The following is a 17,829-nucleotide window of genomic DNA, read 5'->3' as shown; positions in this document are numbered from 1 at the left end:
CCTTTCTATTAAAAAAATTTCTTTTTCCTCCTTCCAGTGACACGTTTGGCAGTGGTTGAGGTCCATGAAGAGCTGAGAAGTTAGATTGTGTGTAGTTCTGCATGGTTTAGTTACATCTGGCACTGTGACCACTGCACATGGCTTTCAGGGGATGGTGGCCCACAGGGTGGGGAAATGAGATGGGGCCCAGGGCTGCTGTGTGCAGTTAAGAAGGCCATTGTAAACATTCTTCTTTTGCTCTTATAATTATTATATTTCTCTTTTGACATGCTCTCATAATTTAAAAAAAAATACATCCTGGCAGACTTCCCTGGTGGTTTAATGGTTAAGACCAGTGCTTCCACTGCGGGGGTCATGGGTTCAATCCCTGGTCTGGGAACTAAGATCCTACATGCCTCACAGTTCAGTTCAGTCTTCAGTCATGTCTGACTTTTTGCAGCCCCATGGACAGCAGCACGTCAGGCTTCCCTGTCCATCATCAACCCCCAGAGCCTCCTCAAACTCATGTCCATCGAATTGGTGATGCCATCTATCTCATCCTCTGTTGTCCCCTTCTCCTCCTGCCTTCAATCTTTCCCAGCATCAGGGTCTTTTCCAGTGAGTTGGCTCTTCACATCAGATGCCCAAAGTATTGGAGCTTCAGCTTCAGCACCAGTCCTTTCAATGAATATTCAGGACTGATTTCCTTTAGGATTAACTGGTTTGATTTTGCAGTCCAAGGGACTCCAAGAGTTTTCTCCAACACTACAGTTAAAAAGCATCAATTCTTTGGTACTCAGTTTCTTTATGATTCAACTCTCACACCCATACATGACTACTGGAAAAACCATAGCTTTGACTAGACGGACCTTTGTTGGCATAGTAATGTCTCTGCTTTTTAATATGCTCTCTAGGTTTGTCATAGCTTTTCTTCCAAGGAGCACAGTACAACCAAAAAAAATGGCATCTTGAGCCATTCGTTCCTCCAGAACTGCTGACATTACCCAGTAGTACTCAAAACAAAAACCACAGTTTTGCCAGGTGTGTGTCAGGGACCTCCAGTTAGAGGTGACCACCTTACTCGTCAGCACAGCGTACTAGCTGGTCTCTGTTGACTGTGTCTTAAACAAACCAATTTCCTTTTTGGCAGTGGTGGCAGACATGGAATGCAGAGTCTAGCAAAAGCTGTGTCAAATAGATCCTTAAGCTACTTAGCAGCTAACTGCTGTCACTGTCCTGGCTGAGGAAATGCCTTCTAACTGGAAAATAAAAGTCATCCTTCTGCCAAGGGACAAATATATTCATCATTTAACCTATCAGTGCTTCTTGTTCTGCTGAAAAAGGAACTCTTGCATCTTAATTATATTAATCGTTAAACTGGGAAAATGAAAAATGCCATAGAAGATGTTTAACTATAGTGCTTTGAGTGTATTTACAGTTGAGGATGTTATTTGTGATATGTAAATATATTCTCTATAGTTCTGCCTGGAAATCCTGATGACTGTCAAAAATGTTAACTCTATTTTCTCTTACTCTATGTGAGTGCTGATAAAAACAGGCTGTTTGGAGGTGGAATTTGGCCCCAATCAATTTGGTTTGTGGAGTTGTTTTGTGTGGTTTTCTGGATTTTAGTTTATACAAGTAATGAATTCTTATTTTATATTACAGTAATTAGTTGGAAAAGTAGTTCTTTAGTTACTGGTAGAAGTAGTTTGGTTCCTTTGGGTTAATATGACTATTTTGGGCTGATAAAGTTAGTCCCAGGTACTGAGGGTTTCCCAGGTGTCTCAGTGGTAAAGAATCCACCTTTCAATGCAGGAGACACAGGAGATGCGGAAAGATCCCTGCAGGAGGAAATGGTAACTCACTCCAGTATTCTTGCCTGGAAAATTCCTTGGGTGGGCTACAGTCCATGGGATCACAAAGAGCTGGACACAACTTAGCAACTGAACACACTAGGGGCTGCTGCTGCTGCGGCTGCTGCTGCTAAGTTGCTTCAGTTGTGTCCGATGCTGTGCGACCCCATAGACGGCAGCCCCCCAGGCTCCCCATCCCTGGGATTCTCCAGGCAAGAACACTGGAGTGGGTTGCCATTTCCTTCTCCAATGCATAAAAGTGAAAAGTGAAAGTGAAGTCGCTCAGTCGTGTCTGACTCTTAGCGACCCCATGGACGGCAGCCCCCCAGGCTCCCCGTCCCTGGGATTCTCCAGGCAAGAACACTGGAGTGGGTTGCCATTTCCTTCTCCAATGCATAAAAGTGAAAAGTGAAAGTGAAGTCGCTCAGTCGTGTCTGACTCTTAGCGACCCCATGGACGGCAGCCCACCAGGCTCCTCCGTCCATGGGATTTTCCAGGCAAGAGTACTGGAGTGGGGTGCCATTGCCTTCTCCCACTGAGGACTAATGAAGGGTTTATTAGCACTTGTTGAGCATAGGATTTGACTTCTCTAAAATGTACCTTAGAAGAGGAGTCAGTTTCCTTTTTTTCCCTTTTCTTGTGCAGGCTGACATGCAGAATCACAAAATCTGGTTCCTCAACCAGGGGTCGAACCCTTGCCTTCTGCAATGAAAACAGGGATCTTAACCACTCAACTACTAGGGAAGTCCCCTCCATGTCTTGACTATTGCAAATAGTACTTCAATGAACATTTGCATATATCCTTGTGAAGTATGATTTTCTCCTGATAGATGCCCAGGAATGGGATTGCTGGATCATATGGTAGTTCTGTTTTTAGTATTTTAAGGAACGTCCATACTGTTCCCCTAGTAGCTGTACGAATTTACATTCCCACCCACAGTGTAGGAGGGTTCCCTTTTCTCCACAGCCTCTCTAGCATTTATTATTTGTAGATATTTTGATGATGCCATCCTGACCTGTAAGAGGTGATTCAGTTCAGTTCAGTCACTCAGTTGTGTCTGATTTTTTGTGACCCCCATGGACTGAAGCATGCTAGGCCTCTCTGTCCATCATCAACTCCTGGAGCTTACTGAAACTCATGTCCATTGAGTCGGTGATGCCATCCAACAATCTCATCCTCTGTTGTCCCTTTCTCCTCCCAACTTCAGTCTTTCCCAGCATCTGGGTCCTTTCCAGTGAGTCAGTTCTTCGTTATCAGGTGGCCAAAGTATTGGAGTTTCAGCTTCAACATCAGTCCTTCCAATGAATATTCAGGACCAATCTCCTTTAGGATGGACTGGTTGGATCTCCTTGCAGTCCAAAGGACTCTCAAGAGTCTTCTCCAACACCACAGTTCAAAAGCATCAATTCTTTGGTGCTCAGCTTTCTTTATAGTCCAACTCTCACAACCATACATGACTACTCGAAAAACCATAGCTTTGACTAGATGGACCTTTGCTGGCAAAGCAATGTCTCTGCTTTTTAATATGCTGTCTGGGTTGGTCATAGCTTTTCTTCCAAGGAGCAAGCCTCTTTTAATTTCATGACTGCAGTTACCATCTGCAGTGATTTTGGAGTTCAATAAAATAAAAGTATCAGGTGATACTTCACTGTAGTTTCGATTTGCATTTTTGTGATCATTGGTGATGTTGAGCATTTTTTCATGAGCCTCTTGGATATCTGTATGTCTTCTTTGGAGAAATACCTATTTAGATCTTCTGTTCATTTTTTGATTGGATTGTTTGTTTTTTTGACATAGAGCTGCATGAGCTAGTTGTATATTTTGGAGATTAATCCTTTGTAGGTCACTTTATTTGCAAATATTTTTTCCCATTCTGTGGATTTTTTCCTTTTGCTTATGGTTTCCTTTGCTTTGCAGAAACTTTTTAAGTTTAATTAGGTCCCATTTGTTTGCTGTTGTTTTTATTTTCATTACTCTTGGCAGCTTTTGTTTACTTTCAAATTAGATATGAGTTTGTTGTCCTTCCCAAGAAGCTCAAAAAATACTGATACTAATGGTTAGTGTATGTATGTATGGAGTAGGCATTAAAAGGGATCAGGGAAGAAATCAGGGTCTTTGTTTTGTTTTTTGATTTGCCCAGTGAATTCCTAAGGGAAGCAGTTAGAAGGAGAAAAAAGATAAAGCCTAGTAAAGAGTCTGTTTTACCCAACCTTTGCTTTAAGGTTTTTAATTAAATTTCCTTTCTAAGAAGGAACAATCTTTTTTTGAATCCTCAGGACTGTGATACAGTTTACTATTGTCTTACTTATCCCCTGAGGGTAGGCTTCAAGATATATTGAATTCTGGCCAGGTACCATCTCCAGCCTCACCCTTTACATGTTCTCTGGAGAGAGAGGGTGGGGTAGGGTGGACCTGTCTTAAAACGTGGTATAAATAGTCTTATAGGGGAAAGTCAAGGAAAAAGAATGTGTGATGAGAAAAGTTTTAAATTTCTATAAAGTATAAATTCTTTTGAATTTATGGGGAGGTTGGATAGAGGGAAGAGTGTTTCAAGTCCAGAGTTAAAATATGTTGTTGAGTCTGTGTGCCAAATACATTGCAGAAAGCTTTGTATGCAGTATCTAATTAAAGTCTTATAACCCATTTAACCTGGAGAAGGAAATGGCAACCCACTCCAGTACTCTTGCCTGGAAAATTCCATGGACAGAGGAGCCTGGTAAGCTATAGTCCATGGGGTCACAAAGAGTCGGACACAACTGAGTGACTTCACTCACTCACTCAACCCATTTAACAGATGAGAAAAATGGAGTTAGCTCAATGAAATACAGTAAAATAGGAACAAGGGCTTAGACCCAATATTCTCTGATTATCAATAATGTACCGCCCTCCAAATGCCTCAGTTAGAATGTTCCAGCCGTTGGCAAGTAATTACCGGAAGTGGACAAAAGGATGCTCCCAATGTAAAATTAATTAAGATCTTTTGGGGACTTTTAAATAAATTTTAAATAAATGGATTTTGTTCATATAGCAGTATTGGGATAATTTTAAGGACTGTTTAGAGTTCCAATATAATTTCCAGATACCTCCTTAATATAATTGCTAAGTTTGGAGATCAAACCAAATGATTTGAGAGAAATATCACATGTTCTGTTTAAAAACCAAATATCCACCCCAGCCACTCGGGGTGTGTGTGTGTGTGTGTGTGTGTGTGTGTCTGTCTGTCTGTACTTTCTTATCCAAGTAAGTGGGTAAGAGGAAGTGGGTGCTTTTAATTTGAACTCTACATGGGAAATACAGTTTGCAGTTTATATTGTTGTGGTAAAGAGAGTGACTGGGAGAAAAGCTTTTCATTATATTAAGTGGTTTGTGTGTGTACATTGTTTTTCCTCCTCTGAACTGTAACAGGATTTCCGGGATGCAGTAGCCCATGCTTCCAGGCAACTTGGGAAACCAGTGATTGAGGACCGGACCCTAAATCAGATCCTGTACTACTTGCCTCAGCTGTATGAGCTCAATCGGGATCTCCTGAAGGAACTGGAGGAAAGAATGTCAAACTGGTAAAAATGGACCAACCAGCTTTCCCAGAGTTTCCAATTTTAGATAAAGGCAGAAGGGACCTGCATGTGACAAAGATTTGTTGTTCCTTACATTGTGTTTTCTTCAATATATTGAATTTTCTTGGTAATTACCTGTAGATTGATCACTTTATTTATTTAATTTTGGCCACACAGCACATCATGCATGGTCTTATGTCCCCGAAAGGGGATTGAACCTGTGTCCTCTGCATAGTGGAGGCTTATAGTCTTAACCATTGGACTGCCAGGGAAGTCCCCTAGATTGATCACGTTAGATGGCCAGAATTCACTGATGCACTGAGCTCAGTACTCTACATTTTTTTTTTTAAATTCTTTAGTAATGTTGTCTCAAGAGCAAGAAGGGCCTATATTTGACCAATTTAACGTTCTATAGGTGCCCTTTGATAATCAAGATTTTTGAGACTTGGAGGAGGGTTGATATATTCATGTTGGAAACATTGTTAAATGTCTGTCTTTCTGGAGCCTCAAAAAGAGGCAGGAAAAAATGCAGGAAACTGCATTTTCTAAAGGAGGCTGTTAACGAGAGGATAGGGAAATTTTGCTGTTTGGTTTAGAAAATTTACACATATATGACATCGTTGTAGATGCTGTAGATTTCACAACAGGAAAAGAATACCAGAGGTTGACTGCTATTACCGGTATTTGTGTTTTAGTCACTCAGTTGTGTCTGACTCTTTGCGACCCCATGGACTGTAGCCCACCAGGCTCTTCTGTCCATGGAATTCTCCAGCCAAGAATATTGGAGTGGGTTGCCATTTCCTTCTCCAGGGGATCTTCCCAACCTAGGGATCGAACCCAATCTCCCACATTGCAGGCAGATTCTTTTTGCCATCTTTTTGCCACCAGGGAAGCCCGTTATGATATTTAGACAGTAATAGAAAGTTTGGTGACATCTTTGGAAATGTGTGGCAAGTTTGGTTTAGGGAGTTGGATTTACTGTTGAAGTTCATGGGCAACCCCCAAATTATTAGAACAACAACATGGTGTATCATCTACTTTCATGATAAAAAAATTTCCCTCTAAGTGTTATTTATATATAATCCAGAAAAATACCTCTGCCTATTTTGGAAATATCTTGCCTCTACATGTTGGGAAAATATGCTAAATAGTGATTAATACTTCACTACAGCCTAAGTATAAAATTTATACTTATATAGTTTAAGGGCTAAGGAATGACTAAAATTATAATTACACAGTTTAAGGACTGAGGAGTGACTAAAAGCTATCTTTTAAAGGTATGCTAAAATAAAATGTAATTACAAAGAATTTCCCTGTCTGTACTTTATCATTCTTCTTACAAAAAATTATCTTAGAAATTCATCTAAATTTTCTGAAGTCTCTGGCTGTACAGAAGCAGGAAATGGTAAAAACAGGACCAGTCAGGACTGGCAGAGTCCAGGCAAAATATAATGATGACAATTGAAATGGCAAAGAGTGGGTATTTGGGGTATTTCTTACAAGAAGAGGAAAAAAGATAAGCTGATGGCTTGGAAATGGGACTCTGCTTATCAGTGGATATATTTTGGATACTGTAATGACTCTTTTTCTTGTCTATCCCTTCTCACTCCTTAGGACGGAACAACAAAGAATTGCTGACATCTTTGTAAAGAAGGGACCATATCTAAAAATGTATTCCACATACATCAAAGAATTTGATAAGAATATAGCTTTGTTGGATGAGCAGTGCAAGAAAAACCCAGGTTTTGCTGCTGTTGTTAGAGAATTTGAGGTATTTTTGCTGCCATCCTCTGTTTTGCTACCACTTCTCTGTTTTGAAGCTAAAACTATCAGTAAATTCCATTTACACCAAACCAGAAAAGTTTTAGAAGTATTAAGATATTTCTTCTAATTTGTATGGTAATTAAACTTTGAAATTATGTGTCAACTTTTCTTCCCTCTTTTCCTTTCTTCTGAAGTCTTCAGGCTGTTAAGAATAGAAGTGTGATATATATATTTATATATGTATGTAGCTGTGGCCCAGGTTCTCATCACTGTCCAGTGAGTTGTTCTGTTGCCTTGGCAGCAAAAAAAAACACACAAGACCGGGGAAAGTTAACTGTCCAATGTCTAATGATGCTTTCACAACAGATGCTTTCTTAACATGCATTATCATTATGCTTTCATAATCATTCTGCATACCAGACCCTGGAGGTACATGTTTAGAAACAAATAGAACCCTCTGAACAAATTTAGAAAAACTCTTCCCTTCTCACTTGAGCTGTGTAAGAACCCCAGGACATCTTAGGATATGGGGACATTTTCCCTTGGCCATTTTGTTGTCACCCCACGGTAAATACCTGTTATGGAGAATGGAGATGGGTCTCAGAATTGGGCACCCGTATCTGTTACACAGACTACAGAAAACAACTTTAAAGGCAAAATCAAATGTCCTCATGGTCAAGTCAGAAGGGTTCCAGAATCAAATGTTTCCATAGACAGTGTGATTTGGGGCTGTCCTTTGTAGCCAGTCATCTGAGAAAGTTTACATCCTTCAGGCTTGTAAGAGGTTTACTTAGCAAGGCTGTTTTTCAGGTTGTCTTTAATTTCTGCCTTCTCCCTGGTATCAACTGTTGTTACTATGAGTATATTGACAGTAGGCTCTGATGTTTATTTGAGCCCAGTTCCCAGTAGTTTTATTTCTGGGCTGTGAATTTCCTCATGAGTCAGTGATTTCGGAGACCTCCCTGCAAGCAAGGGTGGGCTCCGTGGTGAGTTGGCTCTGGTCTCCCTCTCCGCATTGGAGTTGTGCCTTAAAATAAAGGGAGTATCTCCCGGAACCCCCTCCCAGAGTTGCTGGCTATTTAAAACTTGGCTCCCCGAGCCCTTGAGTCTGGGTCTTTTGCTTTGGAGGAAAATGTTCGTGTTTACTTTGGATGCCTTTCCTTTCAGATGAGCCCGCGCTGTGCCAGTCTGGCCCTCAAGCACTACCTGCTCAAGCCGGTCCAGAGGATTCCCCAGTACAGGCTGCTGCTCACAGGTGGGCCTCTCGGGCAGATGACCACCCAAGAACTCCTGTCACACTGAGGACACCCGGCCTTTCCTGAGAACACCTGTCTTTCTATCTATCCAGTAGCTGCTTTTCCTAACACAGGAATTTATACATTGCTGGTGGCCTCACACAGACATCCCCAGAACTGAGCTTCTTCCAGTTCTTCGGTCATCCACGTGCATTCTCTGCTCTGGGCATTCCTACGTGTTAATTTGTTTTGCTCAGAACTTCTTTTACTGTCCCAACCCCATAACCTTGGGTCATTCTACCTGCGTAATATTATTAATTCCTAGAAGGTGCTTTTCCAGCCACTCAAGAATGAGGTTTAGAGGATAATTCCCACATATTTGAATATCAACTATCATGACCCTGGGGCTTACCTGGTGGCTCTCCTGCATTGCAGGAGATTTAGGTTTGACCCCTAAAGATCCCCTCGAGAAGGGAATAGCTGCCCACTCCAGTATTCTTGTCTGGAGAATTCCATGGACAAAGGAACCTGGCAGGCCATGGGTTCACGAAGAGTCAGACGCAACTGAGCGACTTAAAACACTCACTTTTTCACCGTGGCCCTAGTCACTTACTTCAGAGGGTTGTTATAAGGATTGATTGATGAACTATGTGCTTAGAATAATGCCTTGCTCATAGTAACGTATAAATAAGTATTAGCTGCTATTATTAGATCCTTATCATCATCATCATCACTGTCCCTATGTTGGGCCATTGTCTGTATCTTCTATTAGAGCTTCGAGATTACCAGGCTGTGTGTCTTGTTTACCAATGTAATCATTTAAAAAAGAAGAAGGAAAAGAAAGCTATGATTTGAATGAAGGCTCAGGACTTTATATTCATTGGCTCTTTAAATCTTCACCATAGCTATGCATATTTCACATATTTACATTGATGAAATAACAGGTTTATAGTGATTAAGTTGTTTGGCATCACAAAAAAGCCAATATAGTCTCAGTACCAAGCATAGTATCAAACACATACTGTTAGGTCCTCTGTGGTATTTACTGAAATGTATTGGATGTGCAATGACTTAATATATATACAGTACCATTAAGCGTTGTTTCTGGGACTTCTCTGAATGTCTGTGGTTAAAACTCCCCTCTTCCAATGCAGGGGGCACAGGTTCAATCTCTGGTCTGGGAACTAAGATCCTGCATACCAAGAAAAAAATTTTTTTTGAAGGAATTGTGTCCAAATACACAAGAATATTCAAATGCCTCCACAGGTCTAAATTCAGTCAGTTGTAATTTTATGTAATAGGTTTTGAGGTACTTGGTTCCTGTTAGTGTTCTTAAGAAATGGCATGCATGCTTTTATCCTTAATCACTTTCTCTTAAGCCACGAGCTTAGTGGAATGAGGGAAATGAATTCTGGAAAGCTAAGATTTCTTGATTTCCCTTTAGGCAAAGCCATCCTTCCAAGCTTCCCTAGTGAACCACTGGTGAGGAATGCCTGCCTTCAGCCCCAGGACTGGCTCCCCTAGATATTTCTACTTAATTTGAATTTCTCACTGTGAATCAGGCACTGGATTTCTCTCTGGAGTGACATAAGGCAAACCAAATAATTTCAGGATATCCTGTCCATCTGTACTTTCTTTCCTCTGCATTTGGCAGAGATTTAGAATACACAGGGCAAAAGGAAGTGCCCATGCATGTGTTGTGTTTTTGCTAGATAAATTCAATGCTTTATCATAAATGAGCTATTGAAGGGCTCAGGCTATTTCTACAGCTGTTGAATTAAGTACTGTTTTTAGTGGCAAAAGACAACTATGGTTTTCAAATGGGAGAAGAATGGAGCAAGTTTCTGAAATTTTCATGTAAAAATATTTTTTCCCCACACTATGACTGATCTAAGTAAAAGTTAAACATGTGTTTAATGTAGGTTTCATGCTGAGTTTGATTTTAATTGATGAATGGTGAAATAGCAACAGCAAGTTTTAAAAATTCTCTTTAAGAGAACAGATTTCGGTTGTTTCATTGTTTTATAACCAGGATGATGTGAGATTGGGGTTAGTTTCGAGCTGTGTCTTCTTTAATCTTAAAGCCCCCCCCCCACCATTTCTTAACTTGGAAAATCTATATTATTTAAATGATGTACAATACTTTATATATAGTAGACTCTTAGTAATTGTGGATTAGGTAAAGGTAATAAATGACTTGTTCAAGGTTGCAAAGAAAGAAAGTGAAGTCGCTCAGTCGTGTCCTACTCCTTGCAACCCCGTGGACTGTAGCCCGCCACACTTCTCTGTCCATAGTATTCTCCGAGCAAGAATACTGGAGTGGGTTGACATTTCCTTCTCCAGGGGATCTTCCCAACCTAGGGATTGAACCTGGGTCTCCTGCATTGCAGGCAGACGCTTTATCCTCTGAGCCACCAGGGAGGCCCTAGGTGGCAGCAGGACTAAAGTTAAAGAAAGAACATAGGCTTTGTAAAGCAAAGACTTCATATTCATTCTGTGCCTTTTCTTCTGTTGATTCAGATCCTTCCCTTCCTCCACCCTGACCTGAGTCCCCCATCCCTCCAAAGCCATCTCTGATTACTTCAGTTCTCCTTGATCCTTAGTATCAGTGCAGTGTGGCTTAGTAAACATTTATTTGACTTGTTTATTTGCTAATATTTGTATGACTTGAATATTGATTCCTTAATTTGATTATAAACCCCTTGAGGTCAATGAGTGAGGTTTGTTGTTGTTGTTTTATGGCTTCTCTGGGCCTGTTGCTGCCGCGAGCGCTCTCTAGCTGTGGCAAGTAGTGGCTGCTCTTTGTTGAGGTGTGTGGGCTTCTCATCACCGCGGCTCCTCTTGTGGAGCACAGGCCCTAGAGTGCAGACTCAGTATTTGTGGCACACAGGTTTATTACTGTGCAGCATATGGGATCTTCCCAGACTAGGGATCAAACCTGTATCCTCTGCACTGGCAGGCGGGTTCTTAACCTCTGGACCACCGGGAAGTCCTGACGAGTGAGTCTTTTAATTAATAATTCATAATTTAGTGCACCCCAATGTATCTGGGTCAGTTTGGGATCACTTGAAAGCTATTTAGGAAATAGCTTCTGTTGATTTTAAGCTACATTTAAAGCATCCTTTTAACCAAAACATCTTTAGCCTAAAGGACAACATTGAGAGAGAGAATTTCAGGCATGTTCTCTTCTCCAGAGAGGTGAAATGTCCTGCCCCAGCAACACAGATAGTATTAGTTGAAGAATCTATGATCATATAATCCTAAGGACATATGGGAATTGATGCCAATAGTTTATTTTATACATCTTTTTATTTAAAACTCTGATTTTCCAATACTCCTTTTTGTCATGTTCTGATTTTTCTTTTCCTTGCAAGATATTTCTCCTTTGGTTATCAAAGTGCCCCTGTCTATACATTTAGATTTTTTAGAAGTTGGACTTTAGGTCTTAAGTTAGCATCAATTCAGACGTGTGAATTAGCTGGGTCCTCATCTTTGGATAAACAAACTGAATGATTTAGTCCTCCAAAGAACCTTATGAGGGAAGTACTTTTATTTCCATTTTAGAAACTCCAGGGGCACAGAGAGAAAGAGTGAGACTATTTGAGGCAACTCCTAACAACTTTGATTTATTGGGTAGAGAAAGGATTCCTGCCCAGCTTGGTGTAAGTAGATTTCTGCCCACTTTGGCTTCTGGGGAAGGGAAGATTGAGAAATGCAGGGATGAAGTGCAGATAAGAGAGTTTCTTTTGGAATTCTTTTAGAGAGAGGTAAGTGGAAATCCCCAGATATAGCAGTCCTGCCCTGCTGTTCAAACAACCATCCTATTGTCTTGCAGTGTTTTCTTCAGGACCTAATTTGGGTTTTTAGTGGGTATTTTTTTTAGGCTCTCTGCTCCTTCATTGTAGTAAAATTTCCAACTAAATTCTTGATAACGTTTTTCTAAACTTAACTCAAAATGGGATCAAAGAAAATGTCTATGTTGTATAATGAAATGCTTAAGATCAGATTTTTTTTAAAGTGGTAAAATAAAGTGACTTAATTTAAGAAGAGAAACTTGTAAATTTTGCTTTTATTTTGGCCACTTAAGACCAGTGGATCTGGCCAGATCTTTATATCTGTGTGGGGCCCAAACCCTGTTTGGAGTTAGGACAAAGGGGATCTTGAGGCAACGGTGAGGGAGCAGTTTTTTTCAAACGCACAGATGCTGCTGAAGAAACAACGTAAATTTTTATTTTTTACCTCCTCATCAGTTCATGGTAGAGACTTATCTTTTTATCCTAACTCAGTGCCTGCATAGATTCTGGAACATAACAGGGACTCAATAAACTGAAAGAGCTCAGAGAATAAACAATGTTCCTTTTTATGAGGTTGAGAATTCCTATATGGTAGTGCCAGTGAACATTTGTTGGATGGATGGATCGATAAATTGCATTTAAGAGTAAAAACAGTCTTCCAGTTATCCAGAAACAAACCTGTGGAAAGGACTGAAATGCTTCCGTTTCCCCATCTTCCTCCGTCGTCGGATTTGCTGACTAGTTTTCCTCTGCTCTGCTTCCTGCTCTTTCCATTTCCCTTTTTACGATCCAGGCCAGACCTTTCTAAACTCATGCCAAGTTATGGCAGTATCTTCCTACTGGTCGTGCTGTTCTTATCAGGCCCCCTTCCAAGAAGATCTGGGAAAAAACACACTCCTCCTGTGTCTCCCATTGACTCTCACACCACCACACTCAACACTGCAAACACCAGATATATGGGCTTTTTTTCCCTATGCCAAGCGATTCTCTTCAGCACCAGCTCGGTGTCCTGTAATTCAGGGGTCCCCAGCCTCTGTCATCTAATGCCTGATAATCTGAGGTGACGTAAAGTACACAGTAAATATAATGCACTTGAATCATCCTGAAGCCGTCCCCCGACCCCGGTCCATGGGAAAACTGTCTTCCACAAAACCAGTTCCTGGTGCCAGAAAGGTTGACGACTGCTGTTGTCATTTAATTTAGTTCTGACACTATCTGCCTGGAGATAGTGGGCTCAGTCCCACAAGACTGACCCTTCCCAACATCAGGTGCCACTCACAAGTCTCAGGCTGCAACCTCTATTTCTGACTGATGGACTGTAAATCTGGGTTCCCATGACTTTCTCCTTAGGTTTGAAAATTTGCTAGAATGGCTCACAGAATTCAGGGGAACACCTATTTACATTTACTGGTTAATTGTAAAAGGGTATGATAAGGCATAAAAATGAGCTACATATGGAAGAGATACTTAGGGCTAAGTATGTGGGTTGGAATTCCCATGCCCTCTCTGGGCACTCCAGCTCCCTACAACCCCACCAAACCCTGTCCTCTGGTGTTTTTATGGAGGCTTCATCACGGAACCATGGTGCATCATTAACTCCACTTCTAGTCCCTTTCCCCTTCCTGGAGGATGGAGAGTGGTGCTGAAAGTTTCAAGCATTTAGTCATGGTTTGATCTTTCTGGTGACCCGTCCCCATTTAGAAGCCCACTAAGAGTCACCTTGTTACAACAAAAGATGCTATTGTCACCTAGGAAATTCCAAGGCAGCTTTGTGGGTGTGTGTGTGTGTGTGTGTGTGTGTGCACGCGCACGCATGCTTGTGCGTGCAAGCACTAAGTCGCTTCAGTTGTGTCCATCTCTTGATGACCTTATGGACTGTAGCCCGCCAGGCTCCTCTGTCCATGGAATTCTCCAGGCGAGAATGGGAATAGGTTGCCTTGCCCTCCTCCAGGGGATCTTCCAGACCCAGGAATCGAACCCATGTTTCTTACGTCTTCTGCATTGACAGTTGGGTTCTTTACCACTAGCATGTCCAGGCAAGCCCACTTTTGTCAGAACTAAGGTCAAAGAACAGAAAGAAAGAAAGGGAAGTTGCTCAACTGTATCTGACTCTTTGTGACTCCATGGACTGTAGCCCGCCAGGCTCTTCTGTCCATGAGATTTCCCAGCCAAGAATACTGGAGTGGGTTGCCATTTCCTTCTCCAGTGGATCATCTTACCCAGGGATCAAACCCGGGTCTCCCACATTGGAGGCAGACTCTTTACCATCTGAGCCACCAGGGAATCCAGATATTAGGACAAAAGATGCTCCCGCTGCTTCTGTCATTTAGAAGATTATAAAGGTTTGGGGAGGTTTGGGCCAGGAACTGGGAGCAGAGACTGCAGTTGGCCTCCTGTGTCTGCAGACTCACAGCCCACACACAGGGAAGGCTCACTGTACTGTACCATCTGATATAAGCGAATTGAGCATCCAGATTGTGGTGTCTGAGCAGAGTGCTGGAACTCAGTCTCCCACAGATCGCGAGGGATAGCTGTGTGTATTTTCTGTCATTTCGCAGACATACTTTATTTTGCTTTTTAGGAAAGTTGAAAACTTGCTTATCCTACCACAATGATGGATAAATGTCATTACACATTTATCCAAAGTCAAGAATGAACTCTAATGTAAACTGCAAATTTGAGGTGATTATGGTATGTCGGTGTAGGTTCCTCCATTGTATGATATGTACCACTCTGATGGGGTGTGTTGATGATGGGGGAGATTAGGCATGTGTAGGGGCAGGGGATGTGTAGGAAGTCTTCATACCTTTTCCTCAGCTTAGCTGTAAACGTAAAACTGCTCTAAAAAGTTAAATCTTACTTTAGAAAAAAAAGTATTTGTCCGCAGTATAAAGACCACAGCTATTAAACGTGTTCTCTGTAACTGAAGAATTGAGCAAGCCTTGCTTTCCTTTGCTCCAGCTGCAGTCATTATCTGACTCTCTCCTGAAACCTGACTGTCAAGGGCAGATTTTCTCCTCCATTCATCAACCACTTACTCATTCAACCAGTATTCACATGGCTGCCACTGAACTGGGCACGTGTATGCACAACACAGTGGTGGTCCCTGCCCTTATGGAGCTTATAGTCCTATTCTTTGGAGGCCACACCCAACCCCTCAGGTTCCCTCCCAGCTCTTCCTCTTCTTGCCTAGAATTTATATTGATCTGGTCATTTGTTTGAGTGAGAAGATTGTGAGGATTTATTTTTGTAAGCATCACCGTTTCTTTTTTGAAGGAATCTTTCCTGGCTGGCTCGGTGGGACAGGTGCACTTTGGGCCTTCTCTTGTGGCTCAGCTGGTAAAGAATCTGCCTGCCAGGTGGGAGACCTGGGTTTGATCCCTGGGTTGGGAAGATCCCCTGGAGAAGGGAAAGGCTACCTACTCCAGTATTCTGGCCTGGAGAATTCCATGGACTGTATAGTCCTTGGGGTCACAAAGAGTCGGACATGACTGAGTGACTTTCACTTTCTTTCACTTTTGTGTATATGAAAAGTATGTTACATAATACAAAAAAAAGTCCCTTTTCATCTTCTACCATTCAAGGATGACTATCATGTGTCCTTTCAGGATTGTTTGTTTTTGCTGCTGTTGTTAGGATTTTGGGTTTTATTTGTTGGGCGGGGGGGTCTCGATTGTGTTATATGCACTATAAAATTTTCAGGAAAAAATGTTTTATTTCTTTTATTTGTGGGAAGTTACTACATTGGTGTTGAAACAAGGTGAATCATTGGGGAATCCTAGTGGAGAAAATATAATGAAAAGTATAATTTAAAAATTCCTCTGAAGTGTTTTTTTCCATTTCTGTATGTGGCGGAGGAAGCAATCCTTTGAACTTTGATTAAATTCAGATCAGGTAGTTTCTTTGATCTTATTCAAGATATTTATGTTATATTATAAGTGACTTTAACAACGTATTATATTACTTTTCCTGTAATCTTGGCCTTCAGTCTAGGATGGCATTAACTCCCTCTAGGTTTTAGAAATCCAGGATTTCCCGTTTTGATAGAAAATAGGATATTGAAAACATCTGCTATAGTGTTCTGAAGCTATAAATTTGAGTTGTGAACAGGCTAATAAGCAGATACGACAAAAGATCAGAACCAGATTAATGCATGGCTTTTAAAAATCCCCACTGAATATTGAAACTTTTGCTTCTGAAAATTCAAACCTCTGCCTAGCAAGTGTTTGTTTGAAAACCATGGGCTAATTTTCTACATCTAAAATCATTCTAACATTTTCTCTAGAGCAAAACATGATGAAAGGCAAGGCTGTCCTGGACACCAGCCAAAGAATTTCGTCTCTAAGGAACCCAAAGCCCTTGATATAAGGCAGCTACATCCTTGTGAAATGGGAGGGTCATAACATTCAAAATTCCTATTGTAATTAGCTCAGCTCTTATTCTGTTGCAATTCAAAATACTTTATTTGCAACTGTGATTCGTTGATGACTGGGGTGGTGGGGACCAAATATGAATAAGAGGTTCTTTTAAGTGGACCTTGGCTGCAAGGAAGCCATTTCTGTACATGTGAGATTCTCACTTGGTAAACTGGCAGCCTTAATGCTTGGAAAACATTGTCCATGAAGAAAAACAATCTCAGTGAAGTAAAAATAATGGATGTTTACATTTATTGGGAGACTTCCCCCTGGGGTTGACTCCTCTAAGGGCATTCTGGATATGCCAAGCAAACCTGTCCTGCTAAAAAGGAACTGAAGGGAGATTCTGTCCATTGTAAGACCTGCTCTAAAATTTTGCCCTACGATGAGCCTGGCATCAGGTTTGGTTTGTGAGTTCTTTGGACATGTCCCCTCTGGACCAGACTGATCAGAGTCTTAAGATAGGCCAGTGTTGCCTCAAGTGGCTATGTCCTGATCGGCTCCCTGCCAAGTTCTAAATCCAGCGTTCACTCTGCTCACCTTATTGGGTGCCCTGGTGAAGGACTGCATCAGCCCAGGAGAATTGGACTTTTTAATTTTTTTTTTAACTTTTTGGTTGTGCCATAAGGTATGTGGGATCTTAGTTCCCTAAGCAGGGAGCAAACCCACACCTCCTGCATTAGGAAGCACTGGACCATGGAGGAAGTCCTGAGAAATAAATGGCCTTTTTAATTCACAGAAAGGCATTGTCAGCTTTCTAAGAACATGACTTGGTGAGCCTGAGAGCCCGGAAGGGTCACTTTACTAACTTAGGCAGCTCTGGACCACATACTGAACTGAGAAGGGCTCCCAACTGAGTCCTTCATATTTGAGAAGCAGGAAAATTAGAGCAAAGACTGGAGCACTTTTTGAATAGTCTTCTGCTTTAAGTTGCTGTTCATTGATTAGGCAATCAAGGAATGGTAAGGCTTGCTAGGAGTCCATATATTAAAAACTTAGAGCTCTAACAAGATATGGTGTTTTTTAGGTTCTCATTCTTTTATGAGAACATGAAAGAATATGTCCTTATATATGAGGACAAAATTAACTGGCTTAATCCTTGAGGCTGCACGTGCTCAATTAGTTTTGCCCTGCTACTGTTGAATGATGATGATTAATTATGGGGATTGATTTAGCTTTATTAATCAATGGCGCCACCTGGTGGCCAGAAATTACATTTTGTGCCCACGCA

General features: G+C 41.3%; 1 protein-coding gene across 2 annotated transcripts in view; it reads left to right on the top strand.

The window, feature by feature from the left end:
- The window catches only part of FGD6 (FYVE, RhoGEF and PH domain containing 6), a 113,283-nt gene that overhangs the window by 65,487 nt on the left and 29,967 nt on the right, over positions 1-17,829 (top strand). For both annotated transcript variants that reach the window (XM_020877907.2, XM_020877906.2), the window contains exons 6-8: positions 5,242-5,393; positions 7,005-7,161; positions 8,322-8,409. In XM_020877907.2, the coding sequence (XP_020733566.2) occupies positions 5,242-5,393; positions 7,005-7,161; positions 8,322-8,409 (397 nt within the window). The remainder of the gene's footprint in view (positions 1-5,241; positions 5,394-7,004; positions 7,162-8,321; positions 8,410-17,829) is intronic.

This window comes from Odocoileus virginianus, chromosome 24, assembly GCF_023699985.2.
Source record: "Odocoileus virginianus isolate 20LAN1187 ecotype Illinois chromosome 24, Ovbor_1.2, whole genome shotgun sequence".
Classification (NCBI taxonomy): domain Eukaryota; kingdom Metazoa; phylum Chordata; class Mammalia; order Artiodactyla; family Cervidae; genus Odocoileus; species Odocoileus virginianus.
The sequence above is the reverse complement of the archived record's forward strand: the minus strand, read 5'-3'. Positions and strand labels throughout refer to the sequence as shown.